Genomic DNA, 21,324 nt, shown 5'->3' on the forward strand with positions numbered 1-21,324 from the left:
AATAATTTAATCACCAAAATCTTATTATCCCCTTGCCTGCAGGCTTTCTAGCAGAAAGTGCAATTAAATTAAATGTAGGGGGAAAAATGGACTCTTAAATTCGAGACTTTCCTGCATTTCTTTGCATTTCTTGAGGATCTCATTACTCTCAGATTTTCTCATTTTCCTTTCTTTGTGTTCGGCAGAGAACACGTACTCTTGAAGCTATTGCCGACAGGGTAAGAAGAGACCTTCTGAGTTCAGCAAATCCATCTGAACGGATGGGTGAATGCATCTCACCATCCGTTATGAAAGAGCCTGGAAGACAGATAGTGAGGTGGCAGATTTCTATGACTTGGAGTTCATAGAATGACAGATTTAGTATTGGCCCCAATGTCTGTGAAACATCCTGTATAATTTTTCTAGAGTTTGTGGCACTTCGGTTTTGGAAACTTCTAGGTGTGTAAACTTTGTTTATCACTTCTTGTTATGAAAATTTTTAAACACTTTAAAATGTAGAGAGAATGTTTAATAGGCCTCTGTCTTAGGTCTGGTTCCCTGGAAACAGGTTCTGATGCAGGAATTCGGGTGCAGGTGATTGTCTGAGAAGAGCTATTGGGATCAGCATCTGTCAGGAGTGAAACAAGCGGTCAGGTCAGAGAGAGGAGGTGAGTTAAAGGCAATTTCAATGACGTCCTCAGTCACTTCTAAGAATTGTGGACCAGGGTGGCCTGGAAGGGGCACACTAGGCAATACCAGCAGTGTATGTGTGCGCTCAGTCCTGTCCCTGAGGACTATAGGCCACCAGGCTCCTCCGTCCATGGGATTTCCCAGCTAAGAATACTGGCCTGGGTTGCCATTTCCTCCTCCAGGGGATCTTCCTGACCCAGGGATCAAACCTGAGTCTCCTGAATCTCCTGCATTGGCAGGTGGATTCTTTACCACTGAACCATGTGGAAAGCTCTGACACCAGCAGTATCCACTGCTTTTAGCCATCACCCAGCCTCCTCCATTGTCAGCCTAAGGGACAACTTGCTTGCCTTCTACTTCCACCCATTTCTCCCACTTCTGCCCACCTGGGCTTTTTTGTTTTGTTTTGTTTTTAACAACTTCATTGAAGTATAATTATGTACCATAAAGTTCACTCAACTCAGTGATTTTTAGTAAATTTATCAAGTTATGCAACTCGAATCCACTTTCAGAACATTTTTATTACCCTAATTAGCATATTAGAGTCATTTTGAAAATGACTCCTGGTATATTTTGAAGCAGATCACTTTAGTGAGGTTTTAATGCAATTAAATTCTTAGCTGAAGAGATCTATTGATAGGAATTTTTAAAAGACAAATTCCTCTGAGTGAGTGAGGTGCCATTTGAGGTCACATGATAGGTGACCTGGGGAGATGTAGGAAGCATTACTACAAATAAAGCTAGTGGAGGTGATGGAATTCCAGCTGAGCTATTTCAAATCCTAAAAGATGATTCTGTGAAAGTGCTACACTCAATATGCCAGCTGCAGTGCCCACAGGACTGGGAAAGGTCAGTTTTCATTCCAATCCCAAAGAAGGCAATGCCAAAGAATGTCAATTACTGCACAATTGCACTCATCTCACACACTAGCAAAGTAATACTCAAAATTCTCCAAGCTAGACTTCAACAGTATGTGAGCCGAGAACTTCCAGATGTTCAAGCTGGATTTAGAAAAGGCAGAGGAACCAGAGATCAAACTGCCAACATCCAGTGGATCATCGAAAAATCAAGAGAGTTCTAGAAAAATATCAACTTCTGCTTTCTTGACTATGCCAAAGCCTTTGACTGTGTGGATCACAACAAGCTGTGGAAAATTCTTCAAGAGATGGGAATACCAGACCATCTGACTTGCCTCCTGAGAAACCTGTTTGCAGGTTAAGAAGCAACAGTTAGAACCGGACATGGAACAACAGACTGGTTCCAGATTGAGAAAGGATTATGTCAAGCTTGTCACCTTGCTTATTTCACTTATGCAGAGTACATCATGTGAAATGCCAGGCTAGATGAAGCACAAGCTAGAATCCAGATTTCCAGGAGAAATATCAATAACCTCAGATATGCAGATGACACCACACTTACGACAGAAAGTGAAGAAGAACTAAAGAGCCTCTTGATGAAAGTGAAAGAGGAGAGTGAAAAATCTGACTTAAAACTCAGCATCCAAAAAACTAAGATCATGGCACCCAGTCCCAGCACTTCATGGCAAATAGATGGGGAAACAATGGAAACAGTGAGAGACTTTATTTTGGGGGGGGCTCCAAAATCACTGCAGATGGTGACTATAGCCATGAAATGAAAAGACGTTTGCTCCTTGGAAGAAAAGCTATGGCCAACCTAGACTGCATATTAAAAAGCAGAGACATTACTTGGCTGACAAAGGTCCATCTAGTCAAAGCAATGGTTTTTCCAGTAGTCATGTAGGGATATTAGAGTTGGACTATAAAGAAAGCTGAGAGCTGAAGAATTGATGCTTTTGAACTGTGGTGTTGGAGAAGACACTTGAGAGTCCCCTGAACTACAAGGAGATCCAACCAGTCCATTCTAAAGGAAATCAGTCCTGAATATTCTTTGGAAAGACTGATGTTGAAGCTGAAGCTCCAATACTTTGGCTACCTGATGCGAAGAACTGACTCATTGGTAAAGACCCTGATTCTGGGGAAAACTGAAGGCGGGAAGAGAAGGGAACTTATGAGATGGTTTGATGGCATCACCGACTCAATGGACATGAGTTTGAGCAAGCTCCAGGAGTTGGTGATGGACAGGGAAGCCTGGCGTGCTGCAGTCCATGGGGTCGCAAAGAGTTGGACATGAGCGACTGAACTGAAATGGTCAAGGCAAAAAACTAAGCTCTTTCCAGGGTTGGTATAAATGCCTTGTGCACATTTGTCATCCTATTGATAAAATAATGGGTCTTAAAAAGAAAAACATTTTTAAGAATAAGTGAGATATAATTCATAAACTGTAAATTCACCCTTATAATAAAGAATGCAATTCACTGGGGTTTTAGTATACTCACAAGCTTGTGCAACCATCACCACTATGTGATTCCAGAATATTTCCACCACATAATGAACTCTGTACTCACACTCTTATTCTAATAATTTGTTTTTATGGAGAGACAGTTTCTCATGTGAAAGCATGAACATTAGGTCATACCAGTTATTCACACTTGGACCATCAGTCTTTGTTTAAAGACAGCTCCTATATTTCAGGCATGATGTCTCAGAGGTAGTGATTCTAAATTATCTCCAAATCTCAGGGAGGTTTTCACAAAGCTGCTCTTCATTCCTGGGGGTTAGTGGTGTCTGTCTTAGGAGAAAACCTTTCTTTGTTTTTGTATTGAGGCTTGTCCTTAACACAACCCTAATGAGGTTTTGTAGGTTGTTAAATGGTGTCTTCAAATATGTTGCAGGGATCACGTTCAGTGTCATTTTACATCTTATTTCACTCTGTGCTACATGTGCAAGGTAAATGTATGGATGCTACAAAAGTAGAAATCTATCAGCAGGAATTCTTTTTGCCCAGTAATGGACTAAACACATGGGACATGTATGATGGAGCTTTTGGTATATTCCCAGTGAGAAAGAGCAGTAGTGTATACTTAAGTAAAATCTCTATTTTATTGTCTTCATTCGTAAAGAGCAAATTAACTGAAGAAGCCATTTCAGCATATAATTTATGTTTATGCAATTTCAAGGGAAACTATGATGGCTTAGCTGCTTTCATTCTACAAATGGCTTTGGTGTGGAGTTAAATCTGTGGAGTTCAAGTTCACACTTTATCATCCACAAATGTGCAAGATTACAGCTGCCCACTGTAGGGTTCCCTGGCTCTGGGCCACCTTTGTACCTGTTGAACCACACACATTTTTTATCTTCCTAATTATCAATCATCATTTAGATCCAAGCTTGGACATCATGATTTCAGAAAAGGGTTTCCTGATCTGAAGGAAAGCCTTTCTTTCTGATCTGCCCCATCTGTCCTGGAGACACAATTGGGCCATGACATTGCCAGCCAGGCACTCACACCCTGGGTCACTCTGTCCCCACACACTGCTCTGTATCACTCATAACTCACCTGTTAGCAGTTTATCCTAAACGGATTTTTGACATGATTTTAAAATGGATAGTTATAAAAATATGCTGAAAGGTCCTCTTATTTAGATGCTTTTAGGTGCAATCTTCTATTAAGAGGAATTTACCGAGTCTTGCCTGCTCAGGGTTCACAGACAAAGCCAGAACCAACCAGGCAGGAGAACCATTCATTGGGTGAGTTGGGGGCTCTAGAACATTGTTCAGTGGGGTGCCTCTTCCAAGCAATAAAGCAAAACACAGGGCATTAGGATGTCAAGGGGAGATAAGATTGGAGAGATAGAGGTGTAAGATGCAAACCAGTAGCAAGTTGAGGTGCCTGGGAGAATTGAGAATGGATGGCTGGATGGATGAGGTGGGCTTCAGAACTTTTCTCTTGTACGCTTCATGGTGTCTGCTTTGAGGATTTGCATGACTGCTTATGTAAGCCATGCCCGGCTACACCCAGATCCCACTCACTGTTTTGTTTTGTTTGCATATGTGCAAAATCTTTCTTTATTTAACATCTATTGAGTTAGCTTTCTGTCTGTGCCAGGTCCTGGATAAAACAGTGTCAGCAAAGAGGCTGATGGTACCTGTACCTTTGTGGAGTTCTCAGTCCAGAATAGGCAGGAATGGCATAGGAGGGTCAGCATTGGACAAATATTTCAATGTTTAATTCTACGATGAGTGGTGGACAGAAATATAGATGCTAAGAGAGAGTGTTTTGGGGCAGGAGGAGGGGAGGACCTAATGTGGTATGGGCGTCAGGAAAGCCTTTTCTGAAGTCATGATGTCCAAGCTTGGATCTAAATGATGATTGATAATTAGGAAGATAAAAAATGTGTGTGGTTCAACAGATACAAAGGTGGCCCAGAGCCAGGGAACCCTACAGTGGGCAGCTGTAATCTTGCACATTTGTGGATGATAAAGTGTGAACTTGAACTCCACAGATTTAAGTCCGAATGATAGGTAGACAGTTTTTACTTTGGTTGTGCTTTTTTGAAGGCGTTGTAAGACCTTTCTCATATTACTTCCCTGCATGTGCTTTCACACACACCTGCTGTAAGATTTTCAGTAGAGATTAGCTGAGAAACACTAGAATGAATATAAATACACATAGTAAATTAAAGCTGAACAAACAAAAGAATTAAAATATATTTTTTAGACTTGTCATAAAATTGGGGCTGCATCAAGTTTCCTTCAGATTCTGAACCTCTGAGCATGTGTGAAGGTGCGTAATTGTTCTCGGTTAGTTTTGAACAAACTCACTCAAGATAGGCAGAGATGTGCTGACAGCCAGCTGGCAGTTCCCCACGTGGGAGCTGGCGATTTTACGAACTATCTGTAACCAACCCATACTCCAGACCTGTTCCAAAGCTGTCTCCAATCTCCTCCAGTTGTTACCTACTTGAGAAATACAAAATTATGTTCATACTCGAAAATTGCAAAAGAAAATAATTGTTGCCAAGTGAAATTTTCCTCATTGGAACTAGCGGTGGGAAGGCTGGTATGTAACAAACATTTCGTTACAGAATTTTTTCCAAAAATTATAATTAATGTATTCAAGAACATCTGTTAATACAGAGCTCGTGCGTATATGTATGTTCTACCACAAGGTCACTGCTTGGAACTCTGGCCCATCAGTTAGCTTCTCGTTAACTAAGAACATCTCGGAAAACGCACCATCAGAGGTCAACAACGTTCAACCCTCACCTTGCGAGTCCTCATTATGTAAAGTTACAGGAATACATGTAATTAATACAGAAGTCACAATACAAAGTTGTGAGATTACATAAGAAAGCTGACATTGTCACAAATTCACGTCGTGATGAAGTGCATGAATATCTTCAAAAAGCCCAGCCTGTTTACCCAGAGCAGAGAGGAGAGCAGGGGACCCTTATGCTGGTGGAACCAGAAGCTCTTATGTCAAGCTCCTTTCTTTATACCAACTCCCTCTACACTGATCCCTTATCAATCAGCTCCTGCCCCACTTCCCCTCCATGCCCTGCAGAAAAGGGATAAGGGGACCAACATTTATAAAACACTACAACATGCTGGGAGTCTGCCTAGGGATTTTCCCTTCGTTGTCTTACTTAATTCTTAAAGCAAGCATAATTCCGCCTTGTGTAGTTGAGAAAATGAGGCTCAGCGAGGCCAGTCCTGGGTACCTTTCTCTTCTCTGTGTCCTCAGGCATCTTCAGTCCCAAAGTCGAGAAACCATTTCATATACCGCTGACTCCTGGCTCTCTGCCTCCAGTCCTGACTTTCATCTTCTTAAACACGTGGACATTTTCCTGTCCGTATCTTCCCTGATCTCTCAGCAGCATCTGTCAGGGTTGACCAGACCTCCTCCTTGACTTCCATGGCCCCATACTGCTCCTTTGCTTCCTACCTCTGTCTGGTCCTTTGTTGGCTCGTCTTTGAGCATTGGCATTCCCAGCACTCAGCCGCCTTCTCTTATCCAGCTGCACTCTCCCAGTGGATCAGGTCTACCCTCTTGGCTTTGAAGGCCGTCTGCATGCTGATGACTTGCTAGTTTTGAACTCTAGCCCTGATCTTCCCCTGAACTTCAGTCTCATATCCATGGCTACCTGCTTGACCTCTCCATCCATCCTCTAGGTACCTCAGACTTCCTTATCCTACCCAAGGCTCCAGATCTGTGCAGTCCAATATGGTGGTGCCATGGAGCTGTTTACATTAATTAAAGTTCAATAAGATTTAAAAGTCAGTTTTCCAGTGCCACGAGCCCCGTTTCAAATGCACAGTAGCTCCCTGTGAGTCGTGGTCACCACATCAGAAGGCAGATAAGGAGCATGTCCATCACTGCAGGAAGTTCTGGTGGTCAGTGCTGACCTAGTTGTTTTCATCTCCTCCAAACTTGTGCTTTCACCAGGGACCCCCTTTTCAGATAATCTAGTTGTTCCTCAAGTCAAAAATCTTAGAGGCATCTTTTTTTATTTTATTTCATTTTGGCTGCGCTGAGTTTATGGAGTAAATGCTGGAATTTATGGAGTTTATTAGTTTATTTATTATCACTCAGGCTTAATTGCTGAGTGCGGTCTTTATCTAGTTGTGCCGAGCAGGGGCTATTGTTCATTGCCGTGCGTGGGCTTCTCATTGCAGTGGCTTCTCCTGTTGCAGAGAGCCTGAGCTCTAGGCCTGTGGGCTTCAGTAGTTACAACATGTGGGCTCGGTTGTTGGGCTGCATGGGCTTGGTTTCTCCTTGGCATGTAGGATCTTCCCAGACCAGCAATCGAACCCGTGTCTCCTGCATTGGCAGGAGGATTCTTATCCACTGGACCACCAGGGAAGTCCCAGGAGACATTCTTGATTCCTCTCCTTTCAGCATGCCTTGTATCAGTTTTATCAGTGAGTCTTGTCTCCTATGTCCCTAAAACATATCTCATGTCTTTGTACTCCTCTCAGACCCCAGCGTTCCCCAAGCTGAGCCAGCAGCCTCTGTCACCTGAATCGCTACAGGGACTCCCCAGCAATCTGCCTGCTTCCACTCTTGTGCTATAACCATCGTCCACACAACAGGCAGCCACGCCCACAGGCACTTCAAAGCCAAGTCTTTGAAAACTGTAAAACAGTTCTCCTGTCTTCTGGTTGAAAACCCTCCAATGATACTTCATCTGATGTAGCATAAACCCACTGTTGTTAAATCTTAGTTTACCTGGCATCTTTGTCCGTTTGGGCTGCCATAGCAAGGTACCGTAGATTGAGTGGCTTGGAAACAAGAGAAGATTGTTCCTCATGGTTCTGGAGCATGGATGTCCCAGGTCAGAGCGCCAGCATGGCTGCATTCTGGTGAGAGCTCTCTTCTGGCTTCTCCCGACTTTTCCTGGTGTCCTCATGTAGTGGAAGTATGGCCAGCTAGGTCTCTGGAGTCTCTGATGAGAGTGCTCATCCCATTCATGACAGCTCCACCCCTGGCCCAGTCACCTCCTAAAGGCCCTACCTCCTAATACCATTTCTTTGGGGGTTAGGTCAGCATATGAATTTGTGGGGGGTAGGGATAAACATTCAACACATAATGCATGGCCCTATATGACTGAGGCCTTCGATTTCTCAACCACGCTGCACTGCCCACCAGACTCCAGTTCACCATGACTTTGTTTTTGGTCACCAAATGCCCTAAGACTGGGCTATCCTAGTCTTAGGACAAGCTCACCCCTTTGCCCAGAAGCTCCCCTTGGTCATCACTTGGCTGGCTCTTCCCTGTCTTGCAATGGGGCCATCTCGAAGCCCACGTTAAAGTGGCTCCACCAGATACTCATCCCAAGCTTGTTTCCATCTCCCCACAGCATTCCAGACTCTTAATGTCTCACTCCAGTATTCTTGCCGGGGAAGTCCTGTGAACAGAAGAGCCTGGTAGGCTACAGTCCGTAGGGTCGCGAAAGAATTGGACATGACTTAGCAACTAAACAACAACAACACCGTTTCACGTTTATCTGTTCGTTTATTTCCTTTTTCTTCCTCCCTCACTGGAACATAAGTCATAGATACTAGGGATTCAGTATGGATAAGACATGCTTTGCCCTCTTGGAATACAAAAGTCTAAAAATGATTTGTAGCAGAGTGGCGCCGCGGAAGCGTGCTGGGCCCATAAAAATGATCTGTAATTAACTTATCTTTTTTTGGAATGTGGACAGGTGTTGGAGTTAGAAGAGATCAGCTGTTTTAATCTTGAGCATGCTGATAATTTTTTAAATAAATCTTTTCATCCTTTTCTTATGAGTAATGCAAAAGTAAAATTTCTTTATCAGAGTCTCAGCTGGCAGGTTTCATACTCAAAATAAAAACACTTTCACTTCTTTCTTACCCATCGTTTCGGCTCTAACCACACTTTTCCAGGCCAGCCTCGAGGCTGGATGGGAACTGGGGGAGGTGGGGAGGGGTGGTTGAGGGGGTGGTTCATAGTTGATAAATAGGGGAGATGGTCGTAAGGAATCACTGAGGTCCCACCAAAGCAATGAAAGTTGTTGCCTCGATGGATGAAAGAATCAGAGCACACTGCAGAGCTGACTGACTTGGGGCTGGAGGAGTGGATTTGCTCTTGTGCGCATATCTGAAGGCGGTAGGAAGCCTGCAGGATCAGAACTGTAAAAGCAAGTGAACCTCCAGGATGGGGAGGACAGACCTACATTGGAGGATCGTGTGCATATCCTGCGAAAGGACTCCCCTTCCAGTACGTCCCTGCCTCCACGCCCACAGGCACCGATGGCCACACTCTCAGCAGCGTCTCTCTCAGAAGGGGGTTCGTTAGGTCACAGGCGGCTTGGAGTTAAGTACCATCCAGCACAGCCCACACCGTCTCCACTGCCCGGGTTTCAAAATCCTTCGTGATTTGATCTCATCCTCACCACTCGCATCTTCCAGATAAGTCAGGCTTCTTTGCATATCTTCTCCGTTCCCACCTCTCTCTTCTTCCTCCCTGTCGTGATCTTCCTCCTAACGCCTTCCTTCAGGAATCAGCTGACGTTTTTCACTGAGTGCTGTGCCAGACTCCCAGACACAGAGGAAGTTCCAACATCCCCTTCAGGAACCTTCTCTAACCACAAATCTCTCCCCTCTGGGTTGTGCTGTGGTCAGCCAGCCTGGGTCACAATCTGGCAAGTCATTATTTGCTAGTGGTCTTGATGGTCAACTTGAACTTCGTTTGTAGCTCCCCAAATATGAGCTAAACTGCATGCCACGTGTTGGGCTTATAGACGGTGCTCACTTAACACTTCTTTCATTGACTCTATTTCCCTGGAAATTAATTCAGCAAGAACTCTTTTCATGATCGTTCAAATGACTGGACTCTCCTTGCCCACCGGGCTTTTCTCCACTTGACCAAATACTGCTCCTTCTTTAAGACGGCTTCGATTCACCTTTTCCTGCCTTGTCCCCGGGGCCTCTTCTAGGTGTCTTTCTGTGGTCTTCCAAAGTACCCTCACCCCTCAGTCCCAACTCTCTTCTCTGTCTGTCCTAGTCACCCCCTCTATACACACTGGGCCATGTGCCCCTTTGAAAGAGGAAAACACATTTTATCAAGTGATACAAGACTATTTGATTAGGTGAATACAAAAGCATACAAGTCAAGTAGCAAAAATGTTTTCTCCCAATAAACCTTGAAAAAATATAAAGAAGGGTATACACTTGAAGGGGCTTCCCTGGTGGCTCATTTGTAAGGAACCCACCTGCCAACGCAGGAGATGCGAGTTTGATCTCTGGGTCAGGAAGATCCCCTGGAGAAGGAAATGGCAACCCACTCCAGTGTTCTTGTCTGCGAAATCCCATGGACAGAGGAGCCTGGTGGGCTACTCATGGGGTCACCAAGAGTCAGACACAACTGAGTGACAAAACAACAATAATGCATCCAAAGATTCACTACACGGATATGGACTGTCCTTGATGTTGCTCAGTGTATTCATCTGCTGTGGAGTGGCCCGCCACAAAATGCCACACACCGGGTGACTTGAAACAGCAGGAACTTACTTCCTAACCAATCTGGAGACTCAGGTCCAAGATCAGAGTGTGGGCAGGTTTGGTTTCTCGAAGCCTCTCCCCGGTGTGCCAACGGCTGTCTTCTCACTATGTCCTGACAGGGTCCAGCCTCTGTTCATCCCTGGCGTCTATACTAGACCTGTGTACCTCAGTTAACTTGTGTTACCTGTTTAAAGGCCCTTCTCCAACTACAGTCTCATTCTGAGGTGTACTGGGGTGGTTAAGATTTCAACATTAAGAAACTAGGATCGGGGGGCACAATTCCGTCCACAACACCCTGATACCTAGAGAGCAAAAGAGCCAGAATCAAAATTCAGCGGCATAACAAGGGGTTAAATGTCTCTGGTCCATCCCATGGAGAGGCATGTGTTTGTGTTTTAGAAGTTTCCGAACAGATTGAGGCTGGGAAGATGTTGTGAAACCGAATTCTGAGAATAAAGATATTTTTATTATTAAAGTGGGATTTGCTGAAGGAGAGAAAGATTGAGGACAGAGGTTTCATGAAATAAACCCTTAATCTTCCTGGAGAGGGTGACAGAGCCCCCCCCAGGAGCAGAAGGTGGGGGCACCAAAGGCAGATGAAGTCACGAGAATTGGCGAGTGGGGGCGAAGTGACAGTGTGTGTCCTGTGTGGGAGGAGGCAAGTCCTAGAGGCATGATTGAGGCAGGACTGATGGCCCCTTTCTTTCTCCTGGCTGGGTGGAAAGAATGTGTATTTCTGTCATCTGAGCCTTGGGCTTTCACACTTGAAAAATGCTTTGCTTTCAGCCTCTCAATCACAACCTGCATGTTTCAGGACTGCCTTCCCCTCAGGATTCTATGTAAATAGGGGAAATGGTTCTTAGAAAACACACAATTGTAACCAGTCTTGCACTGGGGCACATTAAGGCCATATGGCTCTTGTAACCAAGTCACCTGGGTCTTTAATACTGGTGCTGCCTCATTATGTGACAGTCTTGTGAATTTCAGGGCATGTCTGCTGTAACACTGCTTTGTATTATCCCAGTATCAGCACTGATACCTCTCAGACTCCTGTCTCTAATATTAATAGCACAGTGCTATACTGTTTGGTCTTGTTGGGGAGGAAGTTTCCTTCAACCCTCTGAGGGCCCCTGGCTGGATCTGAAGATGAAACTCACAATGACACATGAATAGGGAAAAAGCAGACACATTTTATTGAATCTTTACATACGTACCCTACACAAGGCAACTAAGTCCTCAATAAGTGACCAGAGCAGAAAGCTTTTATACCTTTTAGGCAAACAATACATTTATGGACAACAACAATACAAAGGGCTTTGGAATAGGGGTAGTAAATGAGGAAGACATAACTAAGGTGAGAAGGATTAGTTGAACTCGGTTTGGTTGCCAGTTCCACTCTGGGTTGATCAGAGTGTGTCTCCAGTGAAAGGAGAAATTATTTCCTCCCTTTAGACAGGACAGGGGGAGCTTTTTCCTACACTTACTTCTTAACTGCCTTCAACTCAAAATAATTTTATGTCTAAGAGGCATATATTGGGGTGACATACTCTGGTTTCCATTGGCCTTTTTCATCTTTTATTAAATCTAACTTTTGGAGTAATAGATTTTTGGAGCCTATTTTCCCACATTAGCACAAATATAAGTTTTGAATGGATGTGTGGATGATATTGTTATAACTTATAACACATGCTGTAATTAACAGTAAATCTTAAAATAAGAGGATAATATCTACCAAAATCAGGGGCTTCCCAGGTAGCTCAGTGGTAAAGAATCTTCCTGCCAAACAGGAGATGCAGGAGACTTAGATTCAATCCCTGGGTCAGGAGGGTCCCCTGGAGGAGGGCATGGCAACCCACTCCAGTGTTCTTGCCTGGAGAATCCCATGGACAGAGGAGTCTGGTAGAGCTATAGTCCATGGGGTTGCAAAAGACCTGGACATAACTTAGCTACTAAACAACAACAATCTACCAAAATCAGATGGAAAAGTTCAACTGCATGTAAAAAGCAGGGTAGTCTGCCTAATACCAACAATGGATGCATGGTATACTGACAAAGTTGTGTATAGTACATTACAGAATATATTATGGTCTAGGATTAAAACTTACAGTTTACTTACTTGATCCAGCAATTTTGAAACTGTTTCTTGACTATTTTTTAATTTGAAGAGATCTGCATTACTTAAAATTTTGCTAGGAAATATTATTGAGATCATTGTTGTTCAGTTGCTCAGTCACATCTGATTCTTTTGTGACCCCATGGACTGTAGCCCACCAGGGTCGTCTGTCCACAGGATTTCCCAGGCAGTAATACATATGACCATTATATCTACTACCGCAGGCAGGAATCCCTTAGAAGAAATGGAGTAGCCATCATGGTCAACAAAAGAGTCCGAAACGCAGTACTTGGATGCAATCTCAAAAACGACAGAATGATCTCTGTTCGTTTCCAAGGCAAACCATTCAATATCACAGTAATCCAAGTCTATGCCGTGACCAGTAATGCTGAAGAAGCTGAAGTTGAATGGTTCTATGAAGACCTACAAGACTTTTTAGAACTAACACCCCAAAAAGATGTCCTTTTCATTATAGGGGACTGGAATGCAAAAGTAGGAAGTCAAGAAACACCTGGAGTAACAGGCAAATTTGGCCTTGGAATGCAGAATGAAGCAGGGCAAAGATTAATAGAGTTTTGCCAAGAGAACGCACTGGTCATAGCAAACACCCTCTTCCAACAACACAAGAGAAGACTCTACACATGGACATCACCAGATGGTCAACACCGAAATCAGATTGATTATATTCTTTGCAGCCAAAGATGGAGAAGCTCTATACAGTCAGCACAAACAAGACCGGGAGCTGACTGTGGCTCAGATCATGAACTCCTTATTACCAAATTCAGACTTAAATTGAAGAACATAGGGAAAACCATTAGACCATTCAGCTATGACCTAAATCAAATCCCTTGTGATTATACAGTGGAAGTGAGAAATAGATTTAAGGGCCTAGATCTGATAGAGTGCCTGCTGAACTATGGAATGAAGTTCGTGACATTGTACAGGAGACAGGAATCAAGACCATCCTTATGGAAAAGAGATGTAAAAAAGCAAAATGGCTGTCTGGGGAGGCCTTACAAATAGCTGTGAAAAGAAGAGAAGTGAAAAGCAAAGGAGAAAAGGAAAGATATAAGTATCTGAATGCAGAGTTCCAAAGAATAGCAAGGAGAGATAAGAAAGCCTTCCTCAGCGATCGATGCAAAGAAATACAGGAAAACAACAGAATGGGAAAGACTAGAGATCTCTTCAAGAAAATTAGAGATACCAAGGGAACATTTCATGCAAAGATGGGCTCCATAAAGGAGAGAAATGGTATGGACCTAACAGAAGCAGAAGATATTAAGAAGAGGTGGCAAGAATACACAGAAGAACTGTGCAAAAAAGATCTTCATGACCAAGATAACAACGATGGTATGATCACTCACCTAGAGCCAGACATCCTGGAATGTGAAGTCAAGTGGGCCTGAGAAAGCATCACTACGAACAAAGCTAGTGGAGGTGATGGAATTCCAGTTGACCTGTTTCAAATCCTGAAAGATGATGCTGTGAAAGTGCTGCACTCAGTATGCCAGCAAATTTGGAAAACTCAGCAGTGGAAAAGGTCAGTTTTCCACAAGACTGGAAAAGGTCAGTTTTCATTCCAATCCCAAAGAAAGGAAATGCAAGAGAATGCTCAAACTACCGCACAATTGCACTCATCTCACACGCTAGTAAAGTAATGCTCAAAATTCTTCAAGCCAGGCTTCAGCAATACATGAACCGTGAACTTCCTGATGTTCAAGCTGGTTTTAGAAAAGGCAGAGGAACCAGAGATCAAATTGCCAACATCTGCTGGATCATGGAAAAAAGCAAGAGAGTTCCAGAAAAACATCTATTTCTGCTTTCTTGACTATGCCAAAGCCTTTGACTGTGTGGATCACAATCAACTGTGGAAAATTGTGAAAGAGATGGGAATACCAGACCACCTGACCTGCCTCTTGAGAAGTCAGTATGCAGGTCAGGAAGCAACAGTTAGAACTGGACATGGAACAACAGTCTGGTTCCAAACAGGAAAAGGAGTATGTCAAAGGCTATATATATTGTCACCCTGCTTATTTAACTTCTATGCAGAGTACATCATGAGAAACGCTGGGCTGGAAGAAGCACAAACTGGAATCAAGATTGCTGGGAGAAATATCAATAACCTCAGATAAGCAGGTGACACCACCCTTAAGGCAGAAAGTGAAGAGGAACTAAAGAGCCTCTTGATGAAAGTGGAAGAGGAGAGTGAAAAAGTTGGCTTAGAGCTCAACATTCAGAAACAAAGATCATGGCCTCTGGTCCCATCACTTCATGGGAAATAGATGGGGAAACAGTGGAAACAGTGTCAGACTTTATTTTTTTGGGTTCCAGAATCACTGCAGATGGTGACTGCAGCCATGAAATTAAAAGACGCTTACTTATTGGAAGGAAAGTTATGACCAACCTAGATAGCATATTCAAAAGCAGAGATATTACTTTGCCAACAAAGGTGCGTCTAGTCAAGGCTATGGTTTTTCCAGTGGTCATGTATGGATGTGAGTTTGGACTGTGAAGAAAGCTGAGTGCCAAAGAATTGATGCTTTTGAACTGTGGTGTTGGAGAAGACTCTTGAGAGTCCCTTGGACTGCAAGAAGATCCAACCAGTCCATTCTGAAGGAGTTCAGCCCTGGGATTTCTTTGGAAGGAATGATGCTAAAGCTGAAACTCCAGTACTTTGGCCACCTCATGCGAAGAGCTGAGTCATTGGAAAAGACTCTGATGCTGGGAGGGATTGGGGGCAGGAGGAGAAGGGGACGACCGAGGATGAGATGGCTGGATGGCATCACTGAGTCAATGGACGTGAGTCTGAGTGAACTCCGGGAGTTGGTGATGGACAGGGAGGCCTGGCGTGCTGAGACTCATGGGGTCGCAAAGAATTGGACACGAATGAGCGACTGAACTAAACTGAACTGAACTGAATACTGGAGTGGGTTGCCCTTTCCTTCTCCGGTGGATCTTCTGGACTCAGGGATTGAATCCGTGTCTCCTAAATTGGCAGGAGGATTCTTTACCATTGAGCCTCCCGGGAAGCCCATTGAGATCATTCAGTTCAGTTCAGTTCAGTCACTCCATCGTGTCCGACTCTTTGCAACTCCATTACATCCAGCTACTTGGTATATGAGTAGTTAAGATTCACATAGTGATAGCAGTGCACTATTACAGGCACGGAGGTCAGAGACTGAGCAAACCTAAGTTCACTGCAGACAAGTTGTTCTAAATAAATGTCCAAGTTCAACGGAGAGGATAGAGAATTTTTGAGCCATCTCCCCTGTCTTCTGTTCCTTTAGTGTGGGTAGCCAGTTTTCTTGTATACTTCAGTTCAGTTCAGTCGCTCAGTCATGTCCAATTCTTTGCGACCCCATGAATCGCAGCACGCCAGGCCTCCCTGTCCATCACCAACTCCCGGAGTTCACTCAAACTCACGTCCATCGAGTCTTGTATACTTACATCTCCCTAAAGCTGAACCTCTCTCCCATGGCTGCCATTAAGTAATTTTATTTATTGACCTGTTGTTATGGTCCTGCTCCTTTTCTCCAATCACCTGACCTCATCCTTCTAATTGCATTCTTGTGCTTTGCAAGTTTTCCTTGGGGAACTCCATTTCTAATGAGGACCTTTAAACCACACACACTGGAAGCTCGCTGTAGAAGAATATTGACTCAAGAAAACCACCTGTCAGCTCAGCAGCTGACCACCCAACCTTCATGCATCCTGCCAGCCAGAAAATGAGACATGCCCCTCAGTACAATTCTAAATTTATTTCCTTACCAGTGATTCTGGGATTCCGGTTGTTCAAAAGTGATTTTGAAAATGATTGGGTGTCTTAGCTCAGGCTGTCATAACAGAATACCAGCAACTGGGCAGCTTAAAGGACAGAGATGTATTTCTCACAGTCCTGGAGTCTAGGATGTCTGAGACCAAGGTGCTGGTTTGATTCCATTTAAGGGCACTGTTCCTGGCTTACAGATGGCCGCCTTCTTTCTGGGTGTTATGGTGTCCCTTATTCTCTTCATGAACACACTGATTCCATAATCAGGGCTGCACTCTCATGACCTCAACTAAATCTAATTACCTCCCTAAGTTCCCACCCCCAGATACCATCATGTGGGCGTTTAGAGCTTCAGCTTATGAATTGGGGGAGCTCAAACATTCAAACTGTCAGAATGGCCTTTTTGAAATGTATGCTTGAGGAGATTTTTGCAAAGTATAAAAACTTACAAACTTTAAGGTATTTTTATCAGTATTGTTACATTTTTTATTGGCAAGTTTTAAAACTTTTCCCCAGTTCCTTGGTTTCCAAGGAAACCGCATTCTTTCTGAGCACTGTTCAGAAAAATAAATCCCTGGTGCAATTTGGAATTTAAGAAGTGAAATATTAAATGGGCAGAAAATTGAGACCCTGACCCTACCTAGCACAGGAGTATCTTACACTTCAATTCTGATGCTTCACATCATGTTTTTTTAGTTTTATTTATTTATTTGGCTGTGCTGGGCCTTAGCTGTGGCACATGGGATCTGTGCTGGGACACATGGAGGCTTTTAGTTATGGCATGTGAGTGAGCTCTTAGTTGTGGCATGTGGGCTCTAGTTCCCTGACCAGGGATTGAACCTGGACCCCGGCATTATGAGCACGAAATCTCAGTCATTGACCACTAGGGAAGTCCTTGCTTCAGATCTTATTGCATTGCTGAACTATCACAGAGAAAATATTATTCAATAGCTATTAATACCTTACATCCCATTGCGGAGAAGAGGACTTTGAAAGACTAGAAAGCAGGAAAGATCAGTTTGGAGGGAGAGAAGAGGTCTGGCAAAGTACAGGTTATGGGGTGCCAAGGGTGGGGGTCGGGGTGGGGAGCATTGTTGCCTAAGGCCTTCAGGCACCTTGCAGCGCACATGAGTAGCAGCCCAGTGGTAGAACACTAGCTCAGCGCCCTTACTGAAGGTGAGCCGATGTAGGGGTTGAGGAGGGGCACAGTCAAGACAGACTTTTCCTCCTGCACTGCTAATGACGCCTTGATTGGCACCAGCTGCGCAGGGTGGCTGGCACCTAGTGGGCACCCAGTACACATCGAATGAATGATGAATAAATGATCTGGTGAAGTGAATTCCCTCCAGGTGAATGCACCCAAGTTTACCCTACCCCTAGCTTCAGTACATCTCCTGTAATACATTCTTGGACTCTGCAGTGTTTGCATTGAAGCTCACTGGGAAGAAGAGTCTGGAAAAAAAGGAAGAGGGGTGAGAACTAGATGTGAGTTGCTGAGATGGAATGTGAGTGTCCTGGGATTCGGGTTTACCCAGGGATGGGTCATTTAGACAGTGCAGTTGTCCAGCTGTACTTATTCCCCTGTTGTTTCTGTTTCTTTTCACTCTTTGAATTGCTTTTTTATTTTTCCAGAGTGCCTTTCTCTTTTATCTAGATTGCTCAGTTTGCTTTGAAATGAGACATTATCCAAGCTCAATATGGCTCGGACTGATTATAAGTAATGGGAGAGACTCATACACAGGCCTTTTATAGCTGCAATTTTGTTTTATTAGTTCTTTAAAAAAGAACATTTCAGTGGCTCAGTTATTGAACATTAATTGCCTTGACTTGCAGAAAATGAATCATAGCTTCATGTGTTGGTGTATGTGTGTGTTACTGCTGGTGCCTGTCTTTTAAAGATGTAAAAGTTATCTGTGAAACTTTCATGATTTTGGTATTTCAAATATATCTTTTTCATTTTATTTTTGGGAAATTTATTTTTCTTTTATTAAATAGTGCTAATAAATCCCTTGAAGCTAATTTCCAAGATGGCTTAATTATTTGAACAAAACACTTTTTCTTTGAGAATCCTATAGTCTAAGAATTTGAAGGCAGAGGTGTTGAATTGTTTCTGTTCAGGATTTTGCAGTTCTGTTACTTTGTGAAACTCAGAGCAGCATCAAATATCAGAGCTGAAAGGGACTCTGGAGGTTGTCCACCAAGGCCTTTTGACCTTTGGTGACCTAGGTCCCCTTTTGATAAATACCGAAAAATGGTTAATGCAATCTGAAACTCAAATTAAAATGGAATATTCTCTCCCCCAAACCCAATTAAAACAATATACTGGAGTGTCATTCTTCTATCTTTTTGTAATTCAGAAGTGGCTTTGACGTTCCGATGCATCTGAGGGAATGAGTGACTAGATTAACTCCCTTATTTCATAGATGAAAAGACCGAGGTGCAAAGGTTCCCAGAGTCTTCATCTTCTCAGCATCTTAAGAGCAGACCTGGGTCAAGAACCCAGACATCCTGTTGGCTGCTTGCTGTTTTGCCCACAAACACCCCCTCCCACCGCCCAGATCTTTAAGGCTACACTCACATGTGAGGTGGGCCCCTCCCCAGTGTTGTCTCCCTGTCACTGATGATTCTGGAAAGTTGCTCTGACTTAATGTTGTCCCAGCATGACGGAAAAAAAGGCCAAGAGAGGCTTCTCAGGCCTGCCTGGCCCCAGATCCTAGTGTGTTTTTACTCGCTTTCTCTCCTTCTAGACCATCTGTGCCATCATGGCATAAAACACTTCCCTGGTATAACTTCTGGGGAATAAGGAGACAGCATTTAAATCTGAAAGTAGATTCATTTTTGAGATAAAATTTTAGTCTTTCACCATACTGATCGGTCTTATTGATAGTTTTCCCTGAACAATTCAATGTGTCTTCTTAAACGTATACTGATTTGGGGACCTCCCTCGTGGTCCAATGGCTAAGCCTCCATGCTCCCAATGCAGGGGGCCCAGGTTTGATTCCTGGTCAGGGAAGTAGGTCCCACGTGCCACAAGACTGAAGATCCTGTGTGCTGCAACTGAGACCTGGTCAAAAAGATAAAGATTTTTTTTAAATAAATAAAACATTTAAAAAAAAAAAACAAAACTTATACTGATTTGTTCTTTGTTTTTTATTAACAGTGTATCTGGTGGAGAGCTGTTTGACCGGATAGTGGAGAAAGGATTTTACACAGAGAAAGACGCTAGCACTCTGATCCGCCAGGTCTTGGATGCGGTCTACTATCTCCATAGAATGGGTATTGTCCACAGAGACCTCAAGGTGAGGCCAACACTTAGCAACACTCTCCAGCTGCTTTCCAGCCCACAATGAACTGTCAGGAGAGGATCGGCTCCAGAGGAGGGATGAGGTTGCCTTGGTTTGGCAAGTGGGCTTTGCCTACTGTTAGTTGTCAGGGCCTGTGGGACCCAGAAGTGGCTTGAAAGATGATGAAAATCAATGGGGCTGACCATTGTTTGAGACATTTAATAACCATTATGCACCAAAAGGTCCATGGGAGAGGTAGGTTGTGTATTGGTTCAAGCTTGTCTAAAGAGTAATTATGTTCAAGACATAGAGGCCATGAAGACCCTTTGCCCAGTGCAGTTGTTCACTCTTCCCAATTCCGGCCCTGCTTCAGCACAACCCACTACATGGGGGGAAAACAAAGGGAGCGGCGTAGAGGGATGAGATGAGAGAGAAAGGAAATCGAAGATTATCAGGGAAGACAGATTAAATGACCTGCAAGTACAGCCTTCTCCCTGTGTCCTGGCTGTTCCATTCTTATCTTTTCCCAACAATATTTAGGAATACTCGCCGTTTACTAATAGCATTGAAGGATCTGGGCCTCGGTCACCCTGGCTCAAAGGTCCCAGTAGATGCCAAAGGGTCGGTATCCTAGTACCAAGAGTAAGGATCAAACATACCAATTTGAGGAACAGAAAAAATTGGTGTAATTGACCCGAAACTATAAAGTGGCTTCATTCTACAGTAGGTCCAGGCCCAGCCCCCAGGGTTCACTGACCGGTCAAGATGGAAACCCTACCCATTAGGCATACGCACCACTCCTGTCAGAAACACAGGGATTATATGTACTGAAGCCGTGATGTTCACGACTATGGGCAATCTAAATCAATGTAAAGAATAAATCATAAACGTGTGAAAACAGATTGTTAACATCTGCCCATTATCTGGTACTGGGTGTCAGGGTGTAAAATGGTATAGCTTTTTCTTTCATAGGGACTCACTGTAAAATTTGTTCTTCTTTTCTCCGTGTTAATCTTTTCCCAGTGACTGGAGTAGTGGCTCTCAAATGTTAGCCTACATCAGACTTGTCTGCATTTGTGCAAGCTAAGTCCGACTCTGTGCCACCCCATGGACTGTAGCCCGTCAGGCTCCTCTATCCATGGGGGTTCTCCAGGCAAGAATACTGGAGTGGGTTGCCATGCCCTCCTCCAGGGGATCTTCCTGACCCAGGGATTGAACCTGCATCTCTTATGTTTCCTGCGTTGGCAGGCAGGTTCTTTACCACTAGCGAAGACTTATCTGCAGAGGTGGTGAAAAACAGATTCCTGGCCCTCCCCCGGAGGTTCTGACCCTGCAGGTCTGCAGCGGGGCTTGGGAACTTGCATTTCTAAGGGGTTTACAGGTGATACTGATGTTGGCCTGGGAATCACACTTGGAGAACCACTGGATGAGGGTATTTGAGGACATTGATGGTGTTCTTACAGCCTTTGTAGGCTTCTTGATGGGTGAAATGGGCTGTGAGCACAAGTAGGTAATCTTCAGGACCTTGAGGATCCTTCAGAGGGCCAGGTGAGGGCTCGGTAAGGCCACATGGCACCTCCAAGCCAAGCAGTGGAGCCTTCT

The 21,324-nt window shown here is 43.9% G+C and overlaps 1 protein-coding gene across 1 annotated transcript in view; it reads left to right on the forward strand.

Annotated features, from left to right (window-relative positions):
• The window catches only part of CAMK1D (calcium/calmodulin dependent protein kinase ID), a 387,393-nt gene that overhangs the window by 309,636 nt on the left and 56,433 nt on the right, over window positions 1-21,324 (forward strand). Inside the window, exon 4 of the mRNA XM_052651024.1 lies at window positions 19,599-19,737. Coding sequence (XP_052506984.1) covers window positions 19,599-19,737 — 139 coding nt within the window. The remainder of the gene's footprint in view (window positions 1-19,598; window positions 19,738-21,324) is intronic.

Source organism: Budorcas taxicolor, chromosome 13 (assembly GCF_023091745.1).
Source record: "Budorcas taxicolor isolate Tak-1 chromosome 13, Takin1.1, whole genome shotgun sequence".
In the NCBI taxonomy this organism is placed as follows: domain Eukaryota; kingdom Metazoa; phylum Chordata; class Mammalia; order Artiodactyla; family Bovidae; genus Budorcas; species Budorcas taxicolor.